This window comes from Taurulus bubalis, assembly GCF_910589615.1.
Source record: "Taurulus bubalis genome assembly, chromosome: 6".
NCBI classification, from domain to species: Eukaryota; Metazoa; Chordata; class Actinopteri; order Perciformes; family Cottidae; genus Taurulus; species Taurulus bubalis.
In genome coordinates, this window is record NC_136594.1 from 16,220,421 (window position 1) to 16,246,654 (window position 26,234).

The 26,234-nt window shown below is 43.4% G+C and overlaps 1 protein-coding gene across 1 annotated transcript; it reads right to left on the reverse strand.

Moving 5' to 3' along the window:
* Window positions 1–551: 551 nt before the first annotated feature.
* rnf38 (ring finger protein 38) lies at window positions 552–18,774 on the reverse strand (the record flags this gene model as incomplete). The annotated part of the gene is made up of 12 exons (XM_079219666.1): window positions 552–614; window positions 1,224–1,323; window positions 1,432–1,553; window positions 1,745–1,829; window positions 1,956–2,059; window positions 2,457–2,642; window positions 2,934–3,104; window positions 3,394–3,558; window positions 3,782–4,157; window positions 4,243–4,445; window positions 8,566–8,627; window positions 18,159–18,774. 12 exons carry the CDS (start codon window positions 18,772–18,774, stop codon window positions 552–554), a joined length of 2,253 nt encoding a protein of 750 aa, XP_079075792.1.
* Window positions 18,775–26,234: the final 7,460 nt, after the last annotated feature.

Consider the following 26,234-nt stretch of genomic DNA (forward strand, 5'->3'; position numbering starts at 1 on the left):
TCTCACGCCTGGGAATGCAGGACCACATATACAGGAAATAAAATGTACTGATACTGTTCAAATGCATTTATAAGGAGTCTAGTAGGAATTAACCAAGGTGTGAATGCTTAATTATAACCATAAAAATAACACAAAAGACATCATTTTTTTCTTTCCAGGGCTCAGGAGTTTACAAAAAAGAAAAAACACATTTACAGTATATATGTCTACCTGCACATGACTGTGTGTGTGTGTGTGTGTGTGTGTGTTTGTGTTTCAAAGGCCATTCATAGCAATGGGGTGACCATGAGCAGAAGGCGGAGTAGTAGGGGTGTACAAGTCCAAAACAGAAGACCGAGGAAGTTCAGCGATAAAGTGAGCGAGAGTCAGTAGAAAGTTGCTGATCCCAGGTGAGATTTACTGTTCAGTGTCCTGGGGGACAGCGAGTGAAGGAATAAGGAGCACTGGTCCCAGTTATGTGGCAGAATGTGTGAGAGAAAGGTATGATAACAGGAGAGAAGTTCACTGATTGGTTGGTTCATCCAAAAGAGTCAAGGATTTGAGGGTTTTGGTCACTCTGAATCTCGCTGGACCTCAGAGGCGTCGGCTCGACAGATAGGACAAGTTCGGTTAGCCTGGAAGGGATGAAAAAGTAAGGAGATGTAGGTCAATATACACATACATACATACATACATACATACATACATAACACACACAGATATGTATACATTTGTGTGTAGATAATACGAGTGAGAATTGCTCCACAGAAGGCATGAGACAGGAGTTGATGGTAAAATGTACATCTTTTGATTGAACTGTGTCCACTTATTGTTCTGTTAGCGAAGCTGGCTAACCATCTCTTTACTGTCAGTTAGCTAGCTTGTTAGTAAAGAGTGCCTTTCTCCCTTCAATTACTGAATGAAAAGAAGTACAATTCTGAAAACCTAATAACGGGGGGGTAATAAAAGCCCCGGAACTAGGATAATGAAAGCAAGCACAGAGAGCTATTGTAACATACTAGTGGCAGCATGTTCTGCCTAGCTAGCATGTTAGCTGTTTGCTCATCTACGATAGTTCGCCCACTAGTCTCGTGAGAGGTCACTACTTCCTGGCTTCCAGAAAAGAAAATGTTGCACGAAAACACGTATGAATGTAATTGGGCCACTTTCTGATTTGACCAGGCTTTAAGAGTGCAGTGGAATACAGTTTAGGTTAATCCAAATAGCGGCGTGTTTTCACTCACCTTGAGCCACTTGTCTACACACTTGGCGTGAAACTCGTGATTACAGGGCAAGACCCTTAGGAGCTGGCGAGACTCAAAGTCACACATACAAACCACGCACCTGTAAGACAAAGCAAGGTTGTTACTATTTAAAACATGTTGTACAAAATCATACCGCATAAAAAAAATCCCCATAACACAGATTTTTTTAAGGTAGAAAGGTACTGACAGTGTTTGTTCAGATTGATGGTTGTTGGAGTTGAACCGGTATGATGGGAGCTGTTCTATATCGGCCTTAGTTAGACCACGGGGCTTGGCCTCCCCAAGACGTTCTGCAAGGTTCAGCAGGGCCTGAAGGTTTCAAACAGAAATGCAAAGTTTAGACGTTCGCAATGGAAAAAGTATTAAAAGCAATTAGAAAACAGATTCTCTCCATTCCAGGTTTAAAGACTATGAGAAGAAGAAAAAAGTGCATACGTGATAAGGTGTATCACGGATTAACATTATTATTGGCCGATTGTTGTGGCAGCAGTTTGTCCTACCTCATAGTTCTCAACCTCTCCGTCGTCCACATCCAGCTCTAGATTGATAGTGGGGGCCACATTTGGAGGCACGGGAAGCATAGACCTGTATGTGGTTGAAGACATGGTAGACAAAATGTAGTAGATTGCATTTGTTATGTGTCTGAGCCACTCAAATCTACTGCAAATATATCGGTGTAGTTACAACAGAAAGAACATTAGAAACACTTACAGGAAGTAAGGCAGGAAGCTGGGGTGGTAGGGTGATGGGGGTACAGCCTGCTGAGAGCGGTAACGCCGGCTTGTGAATCGGCGAGGCATGAAGTGGGGATAGGGCTGTAAAAGATGGGACAAAGAAAATAAAATTTATTAATTCCTGAGAAGTGAAAATGCTTCATATATTTATATACTTTGATTTTATATAGCGCTTTTCTGAATACTCAAAGACGCTTTACATCGGAATCATTCACCCACTGATGAGGAGCTACCATGCAAGGTGCCACATCAGGACTATCTAACATTCACACACTGTAGGCGCAGCTACAGGAGCAATGTAGGGTTAAGTGTCTTGCTCAAGGACACATCGACATAGGCTAGCGGAGCCGGGGACCGAACCGCCGATCCTCTGATTGAAGGACGACCCTGCTCACCACTGAATCAGTCACCCCACGAGGGATACATCATCATATACTATAATCCAAACAAATATGGCCACGGTCATGAATGTACTCACCACTGTAAAGAGCTCATGCGACAGGGGATCATGGTGCGAGAGGAACTGGAGTGGTGTGGAGGGCGGCAGGGTGGGGGGAGGCTGGTGGTGATGGTGGTGGTGGTGATGGTGGGCGTAGCTAAAGCCTCCACCAACTGAAAGCTGCTCTCCGAGAATATCAACCTCATTTTCGATCCTCTGTAAAGGCTGTGAAGAAACACGCTATATTATCGGTCATGACAAATAGATAACGAGTGTTATGAGGGGATAATAACTGGGCCAAAGATGTTTACATATATTATTATTATAATGCTATTTTTGGGCTAGAAGACACCTTTCTGTTATTTGACTAGAACACTAATACAACTAGGGGTTGTTTATTAGCTGGTATATATCAAGTCCATATCAAACTACTAATAATAAACCATAACTTCACAAACATGAATGGATTCCTTTATGCATACCGAAATCCTTCTGAATCATAAATCATTCACGTACCGATCGGGGCTGTTGCGTCTGGAAAGGCAGGAACTGTCCGGGTGTGGGGAGGTGAGGCGGGTGGTGAGAGAGGTGGGGCGGATGGGGGAGCAGGAACTGAGGGTCACTGGACAGCAGCGAGGGAAAGGCATACGGCACTGGCAAATGTTGCATTGAACAAGCCTGTAGCATCTAGAGAAGGGGGAATAAGAAGAGAGAAAAGTTAGGAATGTTTATTCTTCACCATTGTGACAAGTCTTGCCACAAGGTGGCAGCCAGGGCATGAAGAATTAACAAGCCCCTTTAAAAACAGGAAAATGTTCTGTAGGTCATTCCCACATTTTACCCACTTTCCTATTTGTACACTGTGCATTTTCTCTAGTTGATTCATAAGAGAGACTGTATAGCACAAAGTGTACTTTCTTATTAACAAACAAACCCACACACTCCTACAAAATGCACACTGCTGTGTTCTTCTCACCGGGTGGTAGTGTTGTCCGGTGCTGAAAACCACACTGCAGGCGGGGACTTGTTGTTGTGAGGAACAGGTAGGTGGAAGGTGCTGGCCACTACACAAAGGTGCTGCCAGACTGTGAGGAGGGACTGGGGTCACTGTGTAGGATACCGGTACACTGCCCTGCTGCAGCTGGGGAGAAAAACACATCACAGTAAATTCTCTCTCTCTCACTCTCACTCTCTCACTACATTTCCATTTAAAAAACAGGAATTTAGCCACCAGCAGCTCTACGAAAAAAACAAACAAAACCAAGAGGAAATTAGTGAGTGTTGACCAAATGTATTAAACCACAATCTAGTTAACTTTGATTTGTAGCCAACAAGTGAATTGAAAGTATTTTTTTTAGACCAACCTGTTCATGCAAGTCCATGACCATGGCTCCTTGCTGCTGTTGCGTTGCATGATGCTGTTGCGGATGATGATGGTGAAGGTGATGATGGTGGGCAGCCGGGTGCAGTAGTCGTGGCGACAAGGTGGGAGGGTGGAAAGCCCGGGGCTCCTCCAAACCTGTCCCGCCACCTCCAGCTGTAGGGGGCTGACCATAGATGCTCGGTGTGTGTGTTGGGTATGCTTGGTGTGTGGAGGGATGGGGGTTGTGGTGGTAGTTTTCATCCTGGTGCTCTGACGGCGACAGCCGAGGTGCAGGGCTTTGGGTGGCGGGGTGGTGATGGGGAGGCATGTGACGGGTGGGTCTGGCGAGGCGGCCACGCTGACGCCTTGCTGGCGGGCTAGAGGTAAGGAAAGAGGGACAGTGTCACATTTAGGAATCTCAGTTAAGTAAACTGAGTTGCGGACTTCAAGAAATCTACCGACCTGCGTCTGTGCCGAGCAGGAGTGAGGCATCTCTCCTGATGGTAGTGCGTGTGGGGGTGAGGTTGTCTTCGACTTGGGGGTCCTGACTCCCAGGGGCGGATGGGGGGAGACGGGGTGGATGGTGGGGGGGCGGATGAGGTCAGCTGTTCCAAGACAGACTGACCGGATAGCCTTTGGCGCTTTGGACTGGGGCTTTCCTCACTCTGCAGAGGGGATGGGTGGAAAATGGAGGAGGAAAAAGAAGAGAGGATGAGTGTTGTGGTTAGTGACCCATAGCACTCATATCAAATCAATTTCACGATGCTTAACAGTCCTCCAATCCATACTACTGCATGGACACTAAGTTCCTTTGTGACTCATGGCATTTGTTTGCAATGTGTGTGTGAAAGAGAGCATATTACACCACCAGCGCTCTGAGGCCCTGAGGGTACAGTCACTTCCTCTTGGAGTGAGGAAATGCAAATGCAGGACAAGTACTCACAAGCCCATGTGCGAGTCATACATACACACCCTCAACTGGAGAGCTCAACAAACAGAAGTCAGTGATACACAGAATAGCTGAACATGTTGTCATCTAGATTTAGACTGACTAAGGAGTTATCATGAACTCTGTTTCAATCCTATCAACTCATCTGTGAGTCACTTCACTTACAGTCAAATAGTGACTCGCACACAGGCAAGAACACACACGCTCATGTGTCAGTTCTTACTCACTCTCCCCACACAGACCTTAGCTATGCGCTGAGGAACACACAGGTTCTTGAAGACACACACACAGTTACCATTACTTTCCCCCCCTCTACTTACTTGATCCCTGCTTCCACCTCCCCTCTTCGTGGGAGAGACACATTGTTAAAGTGTGATAAAAATGACTCAGCGGCTGTGACTTTTAACACACACATCCAGAGACACACATACACAGCTCAGCAACCTTGAGAGCAGTGTGATAGCTAACAGGAAACAGCTGGAGAGCAGGCTGCAGAAACACACACACACAGTTATGGAAACGCCTGCAGACATGCGCAAATTCACATTCACACATGGGCAGCTGCCACTGTTTGAGTTCTACAACCTATGAAGAACAAAACCTTCTGAAGCTCTTTGGAGCAAGATGCTGTGGTTCTAACAAACCTAAACAAATGTGTGAACAATATTTTGACTGTTGGGCCAAAACACACTGTACACTAACGCCTCCATCTCTCACGAGCACTGGATGTGACCTGAGCTTGACCAGCTTTTGGGAAAGACGAACAGTAACAATGACTTCATTTTTTCTTGAGCAGAGACAACTGTGTGATAGGAGAGGGCTGGAAAGAAGGATGGACAATGGAAGTAGAAGTGGAGATAGAATGAGTGCAGAAGACAGATGAAAGAGAGGAGACGCTTGGTGGAGCCTCAGGGCGCACCAGACCCTTAATGACAAAACATATTCGGGTCATATGGCTTACGCACAATGAACTTGAGTTTGTGTGTCTGTTTGTATTTTTATATGTTGTGTAAATTACCTTTGCTTAGAATGTGTGTGTAAAATGACTGGTGCGTCAGTAAGTCTGTCCCGACCATTTCAAAGCTTATATCTTAATGCATCCTTACCGGTCCGTCCCATAGTTCAAAATACATGTACCTGTATACAGTTATGTCATTCTCTCGGGAGGTAATGATGTACTTACTTTGACAGCCAGCGTTTTAATTGTGTGGTGGCAAAGGGGTTGGAATGATATGAATGAATATATCTATGCCCCTTTCTATGCATGCTGGAGGGCATCAGTGATCCACCCCCACTACCAAACCTCTCTGCTCCTCTAAACACCCCCCTTCTTACAAACACCCCACAACCTCTGCACCAGCCTAGCCCCAACACCAACCCCCTAGGGACATCTACTGTGCCCATTTTCATATCTAAGCCAGCTTCCTCCATCCCATGCCTTCCATATTCCCTCCTCACACCCACACGCCCACCCTCCTCAACAACATCCTCCCATCCCCCCCCCCTTTCCTTCCATCAGATAAGCTGTACCCCTCTTCCTCTTGCTCCCTCCCTCCTTTTCCTCTGTCTGTCCTGTATGTCCCTGTCCTGAGACCCCGGCCTAAAATCCGAGGGGACAAGACAAGAAGTTCTTAGACAGGACACACACACACACACTGTCTTAACACATGCAGACTATTGCCCATTAGTATGAAAGTTTGATGGGCCTGTCTACCCGCGTTAGTGGGAGGAGAGCGGTGTCAGACAAAGGAGTGTGTGTGTGTGTGTGTGTGTGTGTGTGTGTGTGTGTGTGCGCGTGCTCGCCTTATGTTCTAAGGGAGTGTTTGTTGTAAACTTATATACACGCTTCTGGTCCAAACATGTTTGCAGTAAAGCCAGAATAATGGAGAGAAAAAAAACATGCCGACTCAACGCACACAGACACTTAGACAGACACACAGTGACTCCCGGCACAGCCAAAAAAAAACATTGTGAACTGCTCTATGGCTGATATTACAGCACATTCGGCTGTGCTCACATTGTGGAGACCACACACATACACACCCTCCATTCCTTTCACATTCAGCGTGAACACACCAAGCTGGGCAGATACCCTGAAGCACAAGTACAGACACACCCTACCACATTCTAGTTCACTAGGTCTACATTTGGGATGTGCATGCATCTACTCGGACACACACACCCAGTAGCTGAGGCCAGCAGCTGTTGTAGCTTTGCTGTCAATGCTGGGAACCAAAATAAAGAGAGGCCCACAGAGTGAATGCAAATACTCACCTCACTCACAAGACATACAACTGAGACCAAGTTTCCTTCTTACAGCATTCATGCCCTAGAAATTGTGCATGAATGTGCACACTGCACACTGAGCAAATATGGTCATTTGCTTTTACAGATTCATTAATATTTGCAGACATGCTTCCACTAACACTCAAACACTTCTCCCTCCCCCACTTATTTTCTTTCCATCAACAAGATTTCAAAGCCCATTTTGTTTCCTCTGCCACTGTTCCTCCCTTCCTCCTTCCCCTTCCCTCACTCCAACCAAGTCCCACAGCTGGAGCTGAAATCATTAGCAGAACCCCCTCCCTGTTTTCGGCCTCCCCTCCCTCCCTTCCTCCCTTCCCTCCAAGCTTTCTGAAACACCTTCCGCAGCATCCTGCCTCCCCTCTTCTCCTTCTTCACTGTTTTTTGCTTCGACTGCTGGCTTTTTAAAAACAGGCTTTCGCTTGTGACGATGACTATAATTTACTGAAATACACATGTACACTTTAAATTAGGCTTATATGAACTACATGAATGTGTTTATATAATACTATCATCATTGACATGGCAATGTTTACTGAAATGATCAGTTATGCTGAAAAGATTGTTTTCTTCCCAAATTAATTTAAGTACCCTCAATGGAAATTAAAAACTATATGGTTTCCACAATTGATCATCAGCGAAATAGTTAAAAGCATGGTCAGCTCTTACAATGTCCTTTTAATCAAATGAAAACAAAAATGAAAACAAAACCTGTGGCGCATTTTGAGCACAACTGCCCGTAAGGAAATGAATGTGCTTAGACAACAAACAAGCACACTTTACATTTCTCCACCCTTTAGGTGGCATGATTGCTACAGGCATATGCTTAAGCCGGCTCTCTAAACTTGTATAATGGTTCAAATGAATACCATATAAATATACTTTAGCATTTGTGAAACATAAAGCAGAGTTGAGATTTGCGTTTCTCAAGGAGGTACTACGGTTAAAAGTATATACACAACAAACATGACGGCCTGAAAGTGCAACATACTGAACATCATCTCTGAGCTTAAGATTCAACTAAATTATCCCATATTCAGCCCAAATGCTATTTAATGGGTTGGTTGTTGTTGATTTTTTAAAAGGAGAAGAGACACTAATGATCACGTTGGAATAGTGCGGGTGGATTTGTTGTAATAATAAATACATTTTACTTTATAACTCTAAAGTTGCCTTAAAATATATATATTTGAAAACACTTTTAGACAACGATGAATTCACTGTGGGAGTACGAGACTCACACATTGCACTCTGCATATACATTGTGTTCACACACACCTACCTACCCTGGTCTGATTTTGTGTGTGTGTGTGTGTGTGTGTGTGTGTGTGTGTGTGTGTGTGTGTGTGTGTGTGTGTGTGTGTGTGTGTGTGTGTGTGTGTGTGTGTGTGTGTGTGTGTGTGTCCTTCACACAGCTTCAGCTGAGAGAAACTATAATCAAATATTGGATCACACAATCTCAAATCAGGCTGCACAATAGTGTACTTCTGAAATACATCAATATATGTTGTATCGTGTATGTAAAAGGTTACCTTATCACTCTCATCTCCATAAGCATGATCAGGGTGGCAAAGGTAGGATCCGCCAGAAGCTCCTACACAGAAAAGATACAAGGTCATACAATGAGACAACATATTCCTTAAGTCTGTTAGGTCTGGTGTTCATTTTGTACACTGCACATTCATATAATATGTTTGACTTCCTACATGTTCAACATTTTATAAACAACACATCTCATTTTCATGAATTCGTTGTGGTAGATTTTTTTGGAGATGTCAAATATATCAAAAGAAATGTTTAATAACCATTTTCCCAAAATTATTACATTTTGTTAAGTCATTCATGTTAAATTCAGTAATATTCCCAATAATTGCAGAAAATGTGTGATTTTCACACTGCCAACAATGTAATCAAATGAATGATTCATTTTGTATGCAATTCCATTTAGATCACCAACCGATGTGTCACTGCATGTTTACACACTGAATAAAGTATTTGACTAGCATGAGTTTAGGTGTGTGTGTGTGTGTGTATTATTTGTACAATATGATATCCAAACATGTTGATAATACCTTTTGTTGACATTGATAGACTTTGTGGAAAGACTCCTATTAATCTACAGTACGATTAATCCTATTGTTGTTATTGTTCGTATGCAAGTAGGCTTTAATACACAGCAGCAAAAAAACAATGACAACATGTTTGTGAGAAGGGGTACTGACCATGTGTACAGCACCAAACACACACACACACACACACACACACACACACACACACACACACACACACACACACACTAATCCTGGATTAGTGAAGCTGATGATACTGCCGCTTGCATCATGGCTAAGACTTTTACTCCTTTGTTTTGCCACAATCCTTTCATCTTTTTATTGTCTTTTCTATTCATTCTGGGTTTTGTTTTTCCCTTTGTCATGGGCATGTGTTTAGCTAGGGACGTCCTCACCACAGATGGTGGTAGTGGTATACCAAGGGTAAGCACTCCCAAGGGCACTCCAGACAAGTCTACCTTAACGATAGATATGAAGAGCTAAACTAGAAGGGAAAAGATGCAAAAAGGCCTCTTGAAAAGAGCATTTTTAACCCCTTGGCTGTTGTTTGTGGGATCTTTCTTGCTCACAGCCTCCTTCTTTAAAGAAAAGCTGCGATTGACAACAAAGAGAAGAGAGGGGGGAGAAAGAGAAAGAAGAGAAAGAGAGAGTGAGTGAGGTTTTCACAACTGAATTCCTCAATTCTTAAAAAAGCATTTCCTCTCCAATCCTTAGAAAATAAATGGATTAAAAAGGTTGAGTTAAGTAAAGCTTACATTAGTGTGGTGAAAACCGGCTAAAGGGCTATTTTCACCAAGTTGATTTGGGAAGTGCTGGTGAAGCCTTCATGGGACTCACCGGCTGCATAGCGCTTTTCTGTACGACACTCATTCACTGGTCACAATAGCCAAAAATCCAGCTCCCTCCCTGAATATGGTCTCACTTGCAAATTGTCAGAGAGACCGGTAAATTGAGTCAGAGACGAGTCATTCAGTCGGAGTCACTCTATAGAGCACAGCACAGAGGCTACAGAACAGGTTTGAAATGTTTCGATGACACAATGTTGACTGTTGGACTAACAGACTGCACACAGCACAGAACACACAGTTTAGTTTCTACACTTAGGCCCTCAAGGAAAGCTGAACAGTAGGATAGCAATATGAATTTAAAATGTGTGTGGACACAATCATTTCTTCTCCTGCATCTAGGACATTTTAGAAAATGCTAATAGGGGCTATTTCATGAATAGTATGAACTATAAAATATGTTAATACTTTAAACACTGTCTCGTCAAGGTAGATTCTGGAGACGTATGCACACGCATAAGAGACACGCTGCAGGCAAAATCAATGTCAATGTCACAAATGTTGGTGGGGAAATAGTAAAGCGTCAAAGCATGAGGATGGGTGGAAAAGAGAATTTAATAAAAACACTAATAACTGTCCATTTGAAACTATATGATTTAACAAAAGGAAGACCTTCACTTTTAAGTAAAGAAAAGGCAATGCCAAAATGGAGTAACCATTATAAGCTTCACAACAACCTTTCATTTACAGTAAATATTGCAAGAGTACTTGCGCTTATTGTTTCTAGCCACTACATTGGGCCATTTCTATGTGAAATGGCATCACTTCTCCAAGCATGGTGGAGAAGAAAACAAGCCAAAGAGCCCTACTTTACAAGTCCCACAAGAATAGCACACCACAGTCTTGACTAAAAAAAAAAGTTTAAACCTCTACTGAAGTGTCATGGTTACGGTTGGTATAAAAGTAGAGTATGATACAAATGTAGAAAAGGGTGAATGCTGGAAACAAAAATGAAGTAATCTACAATTAATTGGTTTAAGTGACAGTGTGAAGAATAAACTACTGTACGTTTACAGACACACCTCCCAATGACTGCAGAAAACTGCCATTGACTTCAGATGTCATGGAAAGTTAAGAAAATGATGGGAGGTACAGTTCCATGATACCCATGTCCCATCTAAAGCATGGGGAAGACTGTAGACGAAAGGAGGATGCTTTGTAAGGAGGATGAAAGACAAGACCAGTGCAGCAGCGATGGGAGGTGAGGATGAGGGGGCGGGGGGACCAGGGAAGAGAATGTGACAAACACGAATAAGGCAAAGTGGCGGTAAGAGGACAACAATGGAAATGTACATGAAAAGGTGAAAGCACTGAGGAGGAAACGGAGATGGGGAAAGGATCAAGAGTGGAGGGGGGGGGAACGCATAAGGAAGACGACTGGAGGCGGAGACAGCAGTCAGAGAGAGAGGGAGCAGGGTGGGGGTTGCGGCTTCCCCTCTTGACTGCTATTGATTTTCTGTAAGCCTCAGAGTGCATCAGCTATTTCTATCCATTTCCTCCACCTCTCCCTCCCTCACTCTCCCCTCTGCACTCAGCACAGACACCCTCCTTACACATCCTCCTCCTCACACTCTCCATCACTTCATCACCATCCCTCCCTGCCACCGATCTATTTCCCGATCTGCCGGCCTGTCTCTCTCCCATATTTTCCCACTACTTTATCTCACAGCGTCCACATTTCCTGGCTTTCCATATCGCACCATCTCGGCCCATGATCTCCATCAGCCTCTCTGTTGCAGACTTTCTCTATTAGACTTCCCTTCTCATGTCAAAACAGAAAAACACTGGGGAGAGTGGGTAAAAAGAAAGTGGTAGGATAGATAAGATGATAGATAAGTGACAGGCTTACTAGAAAAAAAAAATCACCAGCTGAACAGTAACAAATTGGAAAATGGACGGCAACATTGTCGACTGCTGCAGAACTTTTTTAACAATTTACATACAGAAAGACAATTTCAGCCAGGCAATGTGTAACACACACACACACACACACACACACACACACACACACACACACACACACCTCACATCACCCCTCCTTCTGAGCACATGTCACAGCACACTTCACACCCTAGTGTAAAGCATAGTTGAGTAACAAGCTGGCGTACAGGTTTAAAATAGGCGGGCATGTAACGTCTGCCCACCCATTACCTGCCTAACACTGCTTCACACGGGCCTAATGGCAAGCGTGAATGTGTGTGCATTTAGAAAGGGTACTAATTTTACCTCTCTCCCACTTCATTGTCCTCCCCCATCTATTTATTGTTCCTCCCTCCTCATTATCTTTCTCATTATCTCCCTCTCTGTTCTGTTACTGCTGCAGTCCGTGAGGTTGCTCCTCAAGGGTTTTTCCAACCCTAAAAAGTGCATAAAATTCAATAACGAAGAAAATAAATGCAATACTGTTGTATATCCTTCCTTGACCAACCAATCTGGTTTGATTCACACAGCGCCGCAAAAACACATAATGTGCTCTTGTTATTCTGTAGGAAAGTATTGAGTTTACAAGACTATGTGAGCTATAGCTACCCAAAGAACCTTTCTGAGCACCCCATCACAAGGATTTTGTGGTTTTAACTCGTTTACACATAACCGCCTATATGTAGCCTTAGAAAGCCAAAAGAATATTGGTTTTGCATCGTAAACATGTTTCTTTCTTAGTCAGTGTCACTACTGCAAAAAAGAAAAAGAATAATGTTCCATTCAAAAATATGTTTAGCTTATTCTGTATGTATGCATACGTTTCTTAAAATCTAGTTCCTGCTCCAGGCAACAACTAAACAAGACATGCGAGCACACACACACACACACACACACACCTTACTCGTTCTCACTCCTCCTGCTGTCCTCCCTCCCCTCCTTATTCCCCAATGAAAGACAGAAGCCAGCTGAGACGGAGAGTTAGAGGAGAGAAAGTAATGGACAGGAAGGCAGAGGCAGATGACAGTCTTAATTATTTTTCTTCTATCATAAATCTCTACACTATCACCACAAACTGAGCTATCAACTCATTGAAACTACATTCTGAGCAGCTGAACGGCAATAACGTGTTGAAAAGTCGCGGTTGTGTGTCTTTGGGGCAACCAAGACACATTTTATATCCCCAGGATCACTGTCAGACAATCTTACCATAATAATGTCATAAGACACAAAAACAGTTGCTTTTTTACAGCAGGTGCAAATGTGGACCGTGTGAAAAGGTTTGGCAAAATCAGTGAATTTAAAAACAACAAAAGACAGATATTGTCAGTATGTTCGAAAAACTCCTTGTTTTGCCAAAATACAACATTTAAAGCAAGTGTTCTTGCTATAAGTCTACAAAGCAAACTTAACAACCATAATCAACATCTACAGGCTTGTAGCGGCATATTCAGTCCACGTTCATGTGCATTGCAAGCTCACTTTGCATAACTGTTAAAACAGAGGCAGAACGAGAACAACAAGAGATGGACACAAGGAAGGTCACACACACACGGGTTATGTTGAAATGATAAAAAGAAAATGCTGAAGATGCAAACAAACTGTTGAGACATAGATACAACACGATGCAACAAAAACAACTAGAGTTCAAGATGCAAGCGAGTAAAGCTTTGTTTATGTAGCGCGAGCTCCGAGCATAAACGGAGGCGTTTACATTCTATGTGCCCGAAACGCCAGAGGGCGTACAAACAAAGTTAACAGTGAGGAATCAAAAAGACAACGAGTGTAACCCATAGATATGCACAAAAAAGGTGTAACCAGCAAAAAGCATTACATCAACCTCCACAATGATGAGGGACTGTAATTATCTGTACATTTGTTTGATTTGGCTGACAAAATATATACTAAAATTAAGATTTTTAAGACCACCCGTTACCAAAGAATTTAAAATCCTTCTTTGTATAATCACTAGACATGTAAATAGTGCTTTTTCTGTGAACCATTTGTGACAGTCAAGTGATTGCGCGCCAAGTTACAAAAATTCAGAGGTGCACAACAAAGCGTCTGCCGTGATTACGTCATTTTCTGGCTCACTCCGGCTTTACTACAGCGAGTAAAAACTAAGCTTAAGAAATTGTATATTTGTTAGTATCTGTGGCTGCCTGGTGAAACTTGAATCATCTTTAAGTTTAATTTAAACTTGATGAAAGGAGTTCAGAGCAGTCCTTCCACAGACAACTAGGATAGGTTTTAGCATAATAATAATAATATGAAGGCAATAGGAAGTCCAGTTAGAGAGGCTGTGAGAGCGCTGCAACACACAAATCTAGCAGATCAAAGACTGACTCTTTCAGAACTCCAACAAACGATGGAAACAAGGATTTGCACCCATGTCACAATTGAGCCACATCCGTTGGATATTCCCAGTTACATATGGATAGGAGCCTAACATGCAAACAGCAGGAGTATACAGACCGACCCCCCCCCGCTTGCATGCATCTCACACAGACTTTTACCTACACTCAGAAACTTCCTGCCTCTAGTCCAACCACCTATGCCTCCATCTGCCACTCTTTTTCCCAGTTTAGTTTTAGTACTGACTGACCCCCCTCTTGTATTCTCCCTATATTGATCATCTCTCTCCCACTCCCTCTTAGAAGTACATATTTTTTGTTAAGCCAGATCAGAGCCCATCCATTGGGTTTAAAGCTAATTTGAGGTCACTGTCCTCTACCCCCAGGATCTTGTCTTGCTTACCAACGCGACTGCTTTGTTGTTTATTTGGAGTGACAGAGTAGCAGGGAACCCCTGCTACTTGGTCGATCCAAGTGAAAGAGTTTCTCTTCAAACTGGAGGGGGTTGCCTGGGAGACAAGACAAAGGAAAGTAAAAAAAAAAAGAAGAAAAAAATACAGAAACAGAGTGCATGTTTTCACCTCTGTTGCTGGCAGAATGATGGAGAGGATAGGAGTGGAGGGGTAAAGGTAGAGTGGCAGGAGTGTCTGCCCCTCTGCTGCTTTGGGCAATCCATTAAAACGATCCCTCCATTAGACAAATGGGAGGGAGGAGGCCAGAGAAAATGGACCGGAGAGGTACAGAAAGGGTTGACTGATCTAAAGGGGAGGGAGAAATGCATGTGGCTAAGCGAGGACCGGCTGTGACAGAGGTGGGTAAGAATAAGGATAGGATAGCAACTACTAACAGAGGATGATTTATCCACATGGACCAATTTGGCAGCAGTTTTAAGCATTTGGTGGGAATTTAAGCTTAAGTGCTTCTACATTTGCTGTGCTTGAGTCTAGATGTTGCAGATGTGGGCTCTCTTTTTACCTCATCAGACATGTTAACTTCCTAAAATGGTAAGCAAAGTCGTGTAAATACTAAATGAGATAGAATGTCAAAAAGACAATTGGCAGAAATGTGAGCACTAGAAACTGTATATAACAGGCACGAAAGAACAAGGCACAAAGAAGCCAGAAGTTTTAGAATGGACTACTACAGAGAGAAAAGGAGGATTTGAAGAGTACAGGATATCATTAGCTTTCATGCCAAACGCAGGTGACTAGCAGAGGAAGAATGGACTAAGTATCTCTCCATCTCTCTCCCATCAAGCAGGGCCCATTCTGGAAATGGAAAGTGGGTCTAATAAAAAAGTGTGTAGTGTTGGGAAAGGTCCGGCTGACCAGCTGCTTCACTTGTGGAAGAGAATATTCAACTATAAATTAGCCGAGACCTCCTCTGGTTAAGTTAACAATGTAAATGGCACAAAATAAAGCTAATGCAGTCCGTTTCCTTTATTTCAAAATAAAGCAACTGCTTTACTTTTGAAGCACTTCACAGCTACAAAATGAAGCACAACCCATCCATCACTTTTTGCTTTATTGTTTGTGAAACTTAGAAATAAAAAAAATACCTATATTTTTTTCCATATTACTGTTCTTTTGTGTGCTGTGCGTTTCAGGTCTAATTGAAATTAATCCAGATAATGAGTGAGTGTCTATGGAATCTCTAGCCAGTGCCTACCCCTCTAGATCGAACTCCATTTGGATGGAAATACAATACAGTCATTCTATCCATTGATTGGTGCTATCCTACATGTCATTGCCCAGCTACTATGACAGAGTATGGGTCGTAGGTCACAGCAGACCAATACATTCTGAAGAAGACTACTTCACCATCATTGCCTGGTCTTTTAAACCCTTGCTTTTTACCTTCCTGATCTCTTTTTCTAGCACAAAAATACAAACATAGAGCTTGATGATTTCCCTCAGTCAGTAAATCTAAACAAAGATACACATGACACTAATGGCTAGACAACATAGAGGCTGAGAGTCCAGAAAGGGCCTTTGACTGTGTATATATGTTCAGCCGGTTTTAGTCTCTCAGACAGGTAATTCCAGTCCCAATACACAGTTGCTCAGTCTCTGGTGTACATGCATGCAGGCACCTTTTGTGACAATACAGACAAAAACATGAGGTGTAGGTTTGGGTTTTGGACTGGTAAAAATGTTTGATGTGCATTACATTATGTGTTTCACTGTGTAGTTGAATTATGTGGCGAAAATCCCAAAAAGTGACTAAGTTACAACATGAGTTGCTTATTGAGCGAAATGACTGGGTGTGTGTTTAAGTTATCTTGTAGAATCAGTCTGCTCAGGATGGAGCAACAAATTCCCAGGGAAGTTTTGGATGAGCAACTATAAAATGTGTCTCTTAAACCCCTCCTTTCATTTAGTCTCTTCATTTTGATGGTCAATAATGTAAATTTGTACTACAAAAAGATCTGCATCATACCCATTCACCCATTCATTTGATTCATACAGCTGAATCAAATGTAAGCTCACAAACAGTCCAAACTGTACTAAATGTAAACAGAAGACTGTTGGTACATGCCTTCATGTTTCTGGGAACACCCTAAATGTATATGTTTGTGTTAAATACTGTTTGTTTGTGCAAGAATCCTTATCCACCAACAATGCATTTTTCTAACCTGAGAAGCCTGTAAGGTGTGCTGACATAAAAGCTTTCCCAGAGCCTTGCTGAATGTGAAACTCTAGCTGTGGCGTTTCTATGTTGTTTGGTTCACTGCACTGCAAACGCTGCGAGTGGCCTCACATGTATTCTCCATCTAGCATCAGTTCAGTCACACTTTGTACATTTTACATTGCAATGAAGCACAGATATCAAAGCTTGGGTTACCCAGATAGTGACTGGAGAACCCCCAAACAGAATATGCCCATCCAGCTCTAAGGCAACTGTTTGTATAGACAGGGTTCATACGCATCTTTACCCATACTTTATTATTTTTTTAATAATAAATGTAAGACTTCCCCATGTCATTGAGGAAAATGTCCATGAACATACATTCTCTAAAAAGTCTGCATATAGAAAAAACACAAAAATAAAAAAGGACAAAGTTTTACATTACCCCCACGCAGAGAATAATGTAACGTCAAGTGACATAACTGATCTTCTCAAACAAGTGTTTGTTTAACCAAAGTAACTATACCAACACTTTTCCAAAATTTAAGCCTGGAAATTGCCATTTTCAAATTCTGTGACTATTCCAGTTTATTTTGTAGAGGCGATGGCCATCCTTTTTCATAGTACATGACACATCATATTTTGCCGTTTCGTTTTTTCTTTTGTCCAAAGTGGTGACGGTGAAGATTTACAGTATTTTGTTTTTAGTATGTGGATGTGAAAACAGCCATGGAGCATACATAAAATGAACAGAAATGTCACTACAGAAATATATGAGGTGTGCCGGCCTCCTTGGCTATCTCGCCATCATTTTGTACATGTGCCTAGTTGAGAGAAAGACTAGCCTGTTCCCACTGTTTAGTTGCATCAGTATTTGTGTAGTTCACTCAAAAGACATGTCACATAAAGAAAAACGGTCTGGGTAACTAACTATTAACAGCAGTTCAATAAGCTTGAGGCTACCCCCAGTCCACACCACAGACTTGACTGCTGCTGTTCATTTACCTACTGTATGCGCGAACAGTGCATCACATCCACACTGCAGCTCTGTTGCAAGCACATACAACACTCAGTCTTATTATAATACAACAAATGTGTTCCCACACGCACTTCTGTCATGCCAACCCCCGGACAGCCCGCTCCTCTCAGCTTGCCTCTGAACACATCCCCAGGGCATTTCACGTCTCGACATCTAGCTCTTCAACTTGGTGGTATGTAGCGGCAAAAGTCGGATTAATTTACCTCTGTCGGTCGAGGCTACACTGCCACACACATATAGTCAGCTACAATGGCAAGTGGAGACATTTACCTGCCGCCGGGATCCGGTGCGCTCCGGGAACCGAAGACAGCCTGTGAATGCCGGGGGAGGCGTTACTTCCTGGGGCTCGCGGCTGGTTCTCCGGGAGGTTGCCGTGAGCTCCAAGTGGTGCGCAACCGGCACCGTGTTGATGTAGTTGCTGCTGCTGATGCTGCTGCTGCTGCTGGTGGTGGTGGTGTTGGTGGTGGTGGTGGAGGAGATGGTGGTTAGATCCCATGACTCCGCTGCTGGTAATTCCATTCCCACCACCGCCGTACTGCTGGTAATATCCAGACCGAGAACGCGATCGAGTCCTTGGGGGCTCCATGGCCATTTGGTGGGGGTGAAGTGGATGGAAGAGAAAAGAGGAGGACGCGACTGGCGACTGCGGCGGAGAGCCGTTGGTGGATCCGTGCTGTGCAAAGCCCCTAGCGCCGCTCTGGCTGTAACTGTAGCCCAGGACCCGGCCCCCCTCCGCGCCCCCGTACTCTGTTCGCTCCGCCGACTCCGCCGCCCCCGCCTCGTCGAATAAATCAGCCCCTTTAGGGACAGGCTCCGGGGTGGAGGGCAGCCGGGGGCAAACTCTAGGCTCCCGAGTCGTTGGCTGTCCAGTGGCTGCGATTGGCATTTCCTTTCGGGGGATTTCCTCTTTTTCTCCTGCGTTTTCCTCTCGTTTCCTCTCACAGAAGGAGCTTTTAGTCGCTGTTCATGAAGACAAAGTTGGAGAGTTAAACTGAGTTCTTTGTTGCCGTGTTCGCACAAGCACTTAACGATGAAGAGCCACTTCTTATCTGACGTTGAAACAAACATGTGTGGTCCAGCTTTGAAGTAACGCTCTCACACTTCCCTTAAGTTGGTCTTAAGTAGTGTTACTAAAAACCCAGCGTGAAACTGGTTCAGCAACTAACGTAACGTCAAACAACGTCGTCTGTTCCAAACAACGTCCACAATGTCGCGTCTTTACGAAGCCCAACTGCGGGTCGGGTGTCGGTAACTTAGGTGTAAACAAATTCGGAGCTTCTTCTTCCACAGGGTAGTAACGTCCGACCCCCGTGGTTCACCGGCGACGTTTAGCTCACAACAACCGAGCAGTGAGTCCGGCTCGCTAGCTCAGGAGGCTAACGCGGAGGGGGACATGCTAACGCTGGTGCGCATAGCAAACGTTTGTAAACGCACATTACGCTTATTCTAAACGTACAACAACATACTTAGCACACCCAGTGGATTTATCATAGCTGATTTAATCCCCGAACTAAGTTTACCGCAACTTTGTCCACTTTAAGAGCCATTTAAACTTGTTTAGTCAGTATGCGTAATGTCGTTTACCAGCGTTAGCTTGGCAGCTCAATCAACCCCTCCTCCACCGACCAACACACAGAAAAACCCCGTCGCTAGCCACCCACGCCTCGAATCCCTTTAAATTGCTTGATTAATAATAACCAAACAAAAAGGCTTCAAAGAAACTTATTCGCGATAGATTTCATTGACTTAGGGTGACCCGGTGATGTTTTCCCAGCTGGAAAGAGGCGAACAGCAAAGCGCACAGAGAAAGATAAAAAAAAAAAAGTGGTCAACCTAAAATTACAAAGAAAGAACCACGGCTAAAATTAACACGATCTTAAGGAATGACCCCGCCTCTGAGTCTGCCATTGAAAGACGGTCTAATTTCCCACACTGAGTAGTTATTTTCACAACACCTTACCTGCTATGTGCTCTCCTCGACTGTACTCCTGACTCGAATCTGTCGATAATATGGTGAGCCCAGCGTGTGAGTGTATGCTGTATGCTGTATGCCTGTGCGTGTGTGTGTGTGTGTGTGTGCGCCCAGTGTTCGCTTGGTGTCAGCGTGAAATGTGACAGACCGTCAACGCTCAAGTCGGATTTCACCAGGCGTGGCCAATCGATACCAGATAACCATAAAGTGTTTGTAGTTGATTTTGGCATACAGCTCTCCCACACACTCGCCGAGATGAAAATAACACGAAACTATATGTGAAAGTGTTTTAATGGATTGTTTGCGTTCACTTTATTTCAGAACCACGAGTTTACATGGCAATATGAATTCGTCGAGGATCGGTAGTCGACTATAGCTCCTTGTAAATCAGAAGCTGCGGATAGCAGAGAGGCAGGCTAAAAGGGGCTTTAAATTATTTATTTACAAATACCAAGGCTACCCATTGCAGCTGTTTCTTCTGGAGCTGAAAGTTCGCATTGCAAAGAAGTATTTGCTGTGTTTGCAAAAGTTGCGTACCATTTCACAGTAGCTAAAAAAAAAACGCAGATAGACGGAAATAATATAAACAGTGACGAACAAAAAAATAGGTTTATTCACCCCACGTCTGAAATAAATTGGTCTAATTAAATATTCACCATCTAAGCTAAACGAGGCGAGCGAGTCTGCTTGTGTGACCCTCTGCTTGCCTTGCGAGACAGATTTTTCACAGACAGAACAAGTTTGTGCATGTGTCCTCCTACACACGACAGTTGAGCTTATAGTAAAACGTGGCAATGTATCATAGTTGCATAGCAATGAGTAAAGCGAGAGAGAATACTTTTTTTGTTCTGTTGTGTCAAAATCATATTTAATATCTCTGACATAAACTAGTGTAAATAATGACTCCATATATGCTATGCGTCGTCTGTGTGCGTGAGGGGTGTGATGGATGGCATGTGAAGGGAAGCATGCATGTGATCTCAGTCTGTCTGTCCTCTCTCCCTTTCACACACACACACACACACACACACACACACACACACACACACACACACACACACACACACACACACACACACACACACACACATATCTAAACCACCCCAGTCCATCTCACCTCCCAGACCATATTCCCGTGGTCTTGTTCTCTCATTTCACACACACACACACACACACTCAAACCCAACCCATCAACACTCGTCTTAATACACGTATACACACGCACTCACAGACACGCACGCAATACACACATTTTCTCTTCATTACACTCCCTTTCCCTACTTTGATGATATGCAAATATCCCTCCCACCTCTCTCTCCTCCCTCCCCCCCACTCCCGCAAGCAGCAAGCCTACACACACACACACACACACACACACACACACACACACACACACGCATCACACACAGGCTAATGCGCTGTGGCAGCGTCCACAGACAGGCGGGGAGGATCAATTTTTCACCCAGTGTGCTACCGATATTCTCAAGATAAGGCCACAGAAGAGGGAGGGAGGAGAGGGAGCGGTGGGGGAAGAAAGGGGAGCAACAGAGATGGGAATAAGTAAAATGGCGAGAGGGTGTAATGAAGGAGAGGGAGGCTGAAGAAAGAGTGAGTGCGAAACTGAGGAAAAATAAGCACGACTAGGGAGCAGTTATAGGGAGGATGAACACGGGTGAGAAAGTAGGGAGGGTGTGGGATGTCTCGTGGGTGTGCGGGAGGGTGGAGGGAGGATGAGTAAGTGGGTTAGGGGTGGTAGGAAAGGGGGATGGGGTGTAGAGGGCTCTGGGGGATGGGGTAGGGAATGGATGGGGTGGTACGGGGAAAGGAGGGATGGTGTGTGTTTGTGGAGGGAGGGTTATTTTGCTGACGTGCTCTCTTATTGGCTTGTTCAAACGCTGGGGGAGGGGCGGCAACAACCCATACTCTCACCAGCTGTAGGGAAGAGCAGAGAAACAAAGAGAGAGAGAGGAGGGGTGCATATATGTGTTTTAATGTTGATATTCTGGTCTAATTAGATTCCTGTCAAAGTGGCGGAATGAATGGTGCTGATCAGATAGAAATGGGCGTTGTATAAGAGGGAGCTGGCTTTGTTTCAGTTGGAGGAATCTGTTGTTAGAGCACATAAGGGGTTCTTGATCTATAATTCAATTTCACTTGAGAGACAGAAAGGAGAAAATTGGCATCACTGTCTGCTATATCCATATTCAAACTCACATTTATTCGTTTAGTGTGGAAAAAGAGTCAGTGGCTTCTGAAGAGCAGCTGAATTTGAGATGACACGTCATTGCTTTAATATCTCCAGGGTTACCTAATCATTATGCAATATGTTTTTGAAGGTATGTGACAATTGATATTGGGTTTCAAATGATCCAAGTGGTCGAAATGTCTTAGTTTAGACACAAAGTTCATTCCAAAAACGAAAACATATATGGTACGGTTTGATGTCTTCCTCGTCCATAGTGTAAACATTTTTACTGTCTTTAAACATGTCCATACAATTCAAAGAATATGAAGAGAATGCATGAACAGCATAGAAAAAGAAATACCATTCCAGCACACACAAGAAGGCAGATTGAGAGCCATGTGTTTGTGGAGCCCAGCTGAACCTTGCCTGCTAAACCAGTCCGCTGGCTGTGACAGACTGACAGGCAAGGAAATAGAGAGGGTTGTGTGTGTGTGTGTGTGTGTGTGTGTGTGTGTGTGTGTGTGTGTGTGTGTGTGTGTGTGTGTGTGTGTGTGTGTGTGTGCGCGCGTGCGTGTGTGTTTTGTTTGAAGAGTACAAAAGAAGAAAAATTTAGACAAAAAGGCAGATTGACCAATGCAACCAGATAGAAAAATAAAACAGAAAGGAAAAAGACAAACAGGAGAGATGTAGCAACATAGAGAAACATCCAAAGAGAATGAGAGAGGGACACATACTGTAGTCATACATGGAGACTTAGAGAGAAAGAGCAGAGAGAAGAAGAAGCCAAGCTTTCTGTGGCTTAGCCAGACTGGAGCGGTGGGACTTGGCTGGCTGTGGACCCTTGGCTTCACTATTAAAGCAAGGACGAAAAAAAATCACAGTCAAAAAATGAAAAGGGCAAAGAGCTATGCCAAGAATGCACAGGCAAGAAGCAACACATTATTTTTTTTCCTTCTGCCTGCCTCTCTGTTTCCCCCAAGCAGATCTAAACAATAGGTGGGACGAGCCACGAGCACTGAGCGCGATACATACGGGACCCTGCTGAATGACTCAGGTTGACTCTTGAAGTTTGAAACTGTGTCTGATGAGCCCCTTGCAACATATTTTCATTTGTGTTTCCTCTTAAGTGGGTTTAGGGTTGTTAAAATCATCTCATTCCACACAATATGTCTGTTTCATACACTATTATTAGCTTGTTCCAACTCTTCATTGAAGCTGTATGCTGTTTACACTGAGGGAAATATTTACAACCAAGAAAAAAATGGTTCATGGCTGCATTATTCAATCAAAAGGAAACATTTTAGATATCTTTGTCCATCATTCTCTACACATGTTTACCAAATTCAGTCTGACATATTCAGTGCCTTTGCAGTCTTCATTAGAATTTAATAAAAAGTTATGTGGATTTGATCAGTGTTTCACTGCATGCACTGAGTTTGTAATGACTTGCCCAGCAGCCAGACACAGTATGTGGCCACTAGTGTTGCTAAAAATGTTAAATTTTGAGATCATTATCAGTCAACAGCCACACTTGCAACTCTGTGAGACTGTGCTAAGGCACTGCAATGCTTTGAGCTCAATTATAACATTTTCTTATAATCAAATTACAATGCTAACAGGCTTAAAGTTATCACTGTTGCCAGGTTTACCATCTTAGTTTATCTGCGACTGATGAAAATGTCAGGTGTTTGATTAGAAATCAAATTATTCCACATATTAGAAAACGTGACCTGAATATGGACCTAGAAAAAAAATTAATGAAATCTTCAGATAGGCTATTGTAAATCATCCTGAGAGGGACATGAAAATCTCAAACAAAACATCATCCATCTGATAGATATTAAGATATTTCACAGAATAAGTGGAAATGTGACCTGCTGGTGGCGCTTGATGAAAAGTACCAGATTTCATGACAATTCATCCAATGGTTGTTGAGGCCTTTTACTTAAAACTATGGTGGCCCTCGAGGAAAATTCAGCAGATGACCAACGTACGTATTCATCCTCTGGAGACCATGAATGAATGATTTTCATGGCCCATTGCACTGTTGTTGTCGTTGAATGTTGATTGTTGTTTGTCTCGTCTAACGTCTCATGTCTAATGTATGCACCTTCCGCCTCGAAAAATTCCTCGTTTGTGTAAACATTCCTGGCAAATAAGCAGTTTCTGATTCTGATTCTGATTCATATCAGCCCTATAGAGAATTGAAAGACAGAGGGGCATCAACACCTGTGTAATTTCTGTTACTTGCATACACACATAAACAACGATCATTCCTCTATTGGTTTCCTCACAGACCATACAAAACAACAAAATATCCCATAATGCAATCTGACTGACCCAGCTACTCATAGCTACTAATCATGGAGTAATAGTCGCCATACTATAATCATATCACTAGAGGCATGAGGAGACTTAAAGGCTTTGCCAGATTAATAATGAAAAACAAGGACTTGTTTTTCTGACTTTTCCATCCACTGATACCCTAAGTAGAGGATTATAGCCTTTAGATCATCTGACTCCAAAAAAGCTGTCACAGAGGGGGATATTTGTGGAAAACACACCCCGAAATGGCTAGCAAAACCGTGGTGCACCAAAATATCTGGCTGGCGTGCCAGATGAGCACCAGACGGCTTTGTAACAATAAAGGGTGAGAGATTGTTTTGGCTCGGTTAGAAAAGCTAAAGCTGTCTCCCTTTCTGCTGTTGACGGTCTGATGATTCAAAAGAAGCAAGGAAAAGTAATTCTGAAAACTGATATTTTCACATCAACAATTGCCAATATCAAAAGAAAGCAAACAGGTACCACAAAGTAAATAACCAAGAGGTCCTTTGGCTATCTTCATCTGTCAAATGTTTGAAACGTTGCTTGATTTTGTTTGCCATGTGCATTGTATTGAAAAGCTGATTGTGTGTATGCAGCTGAGATGCAACCCCAAAGCCATGTCATATTCTGGGCTTGGGGGAGAAAGGAGGATGCCAAGAAGTGAAACGTGATGACGAGTGGGTGTGTAATAGCGAGTGGGGGAAAAGGAAGCCTTCCAAAGGCTTTTTTTTTTACTGTGTGTGTGTGTGTGTGTGTGTGTGTGTGTGTGTGTGTGTGTGTGTGTGTGTGTGCTCTCATATACACGCACATGTGCTCAAGAGTGCATTTATGTGTGGGAAGAAGGAGTCCTTCCAGCCGTTTTCTTTCCTAGCCTCTTCCTGTGTGTCCCCCCCCTCCCCCCCACACACACACACACAATTCTCAATGCCGGCGTCGGAGGGTTTGGCCCCGGAAAGATCCAACCCACTAGAGGAGACGGAGGAGAGGAGCCAGTGTTTCTCTCTCCCTTCACTCTCTCTCCTCGGAGCTCTGTCTGTTTCCCCCACTCACTGAATGTTAGTATGAATCCTGTTCACACACAAACATTCCCACATCTCTCCATCCAGTGTGTGTATCTCATATGACTTGGCAGAAGTGAACCATGTGTATGTCCGTGCCAGTGCGAGAATGTGTGTGTTAAGAGTTTTGGCAGTTTTCTCAACGCAGCCTTACCAAAAGATCCACTGGGAAAAGTGGTTTTAACGCCCCCTCTCTTTTCTCTTCTTGTTTCCTTTCTCTCTCCATTTCACAATTACATCGCCTCTGTTTCTTAACGCTCCGCTCTTTCTTTCTAATTCCTTCCTTTTCTCTCCATTCCAACCTGTGGAAATTCTCTCTGCTTCTCCTTCCAGCTAATCCTTGTCGCTCGATTGACTCCAACCTCTGCTTTTTTCTTTGTGCATATTAACTATCTGTTCTCTATCGAAATAATGACATCATCATTTGCATAAAAAAATATTGTAAGATGTGCATGCATATCGGCCTGCAATTCAGGATGTAACAACTCTCCTAGCGCTGTCCACACACAATGAATGCTGATGGAGAGACATGATAGCTTATCCTGCAGGGAAGGCTGGTCAAATGAAATAGCTACTTAGTATTCCATCCATCTGCAAAGCATGACACACAGGAGAGGGATGCTGGCAAATATGCAAATTATGAAATACTTCATATATTTCATGGCCTTCTTTAGTTCATCTGAAATGATAGATGTATTTTCTGTGTGTGAGGGCAGTGGAAATATACCTGAAAACATAACGAACGTTGTAAATACATGTGTGCACATACATATAGGTCGACATATGTTTGTAAAGTAATTAAGTAC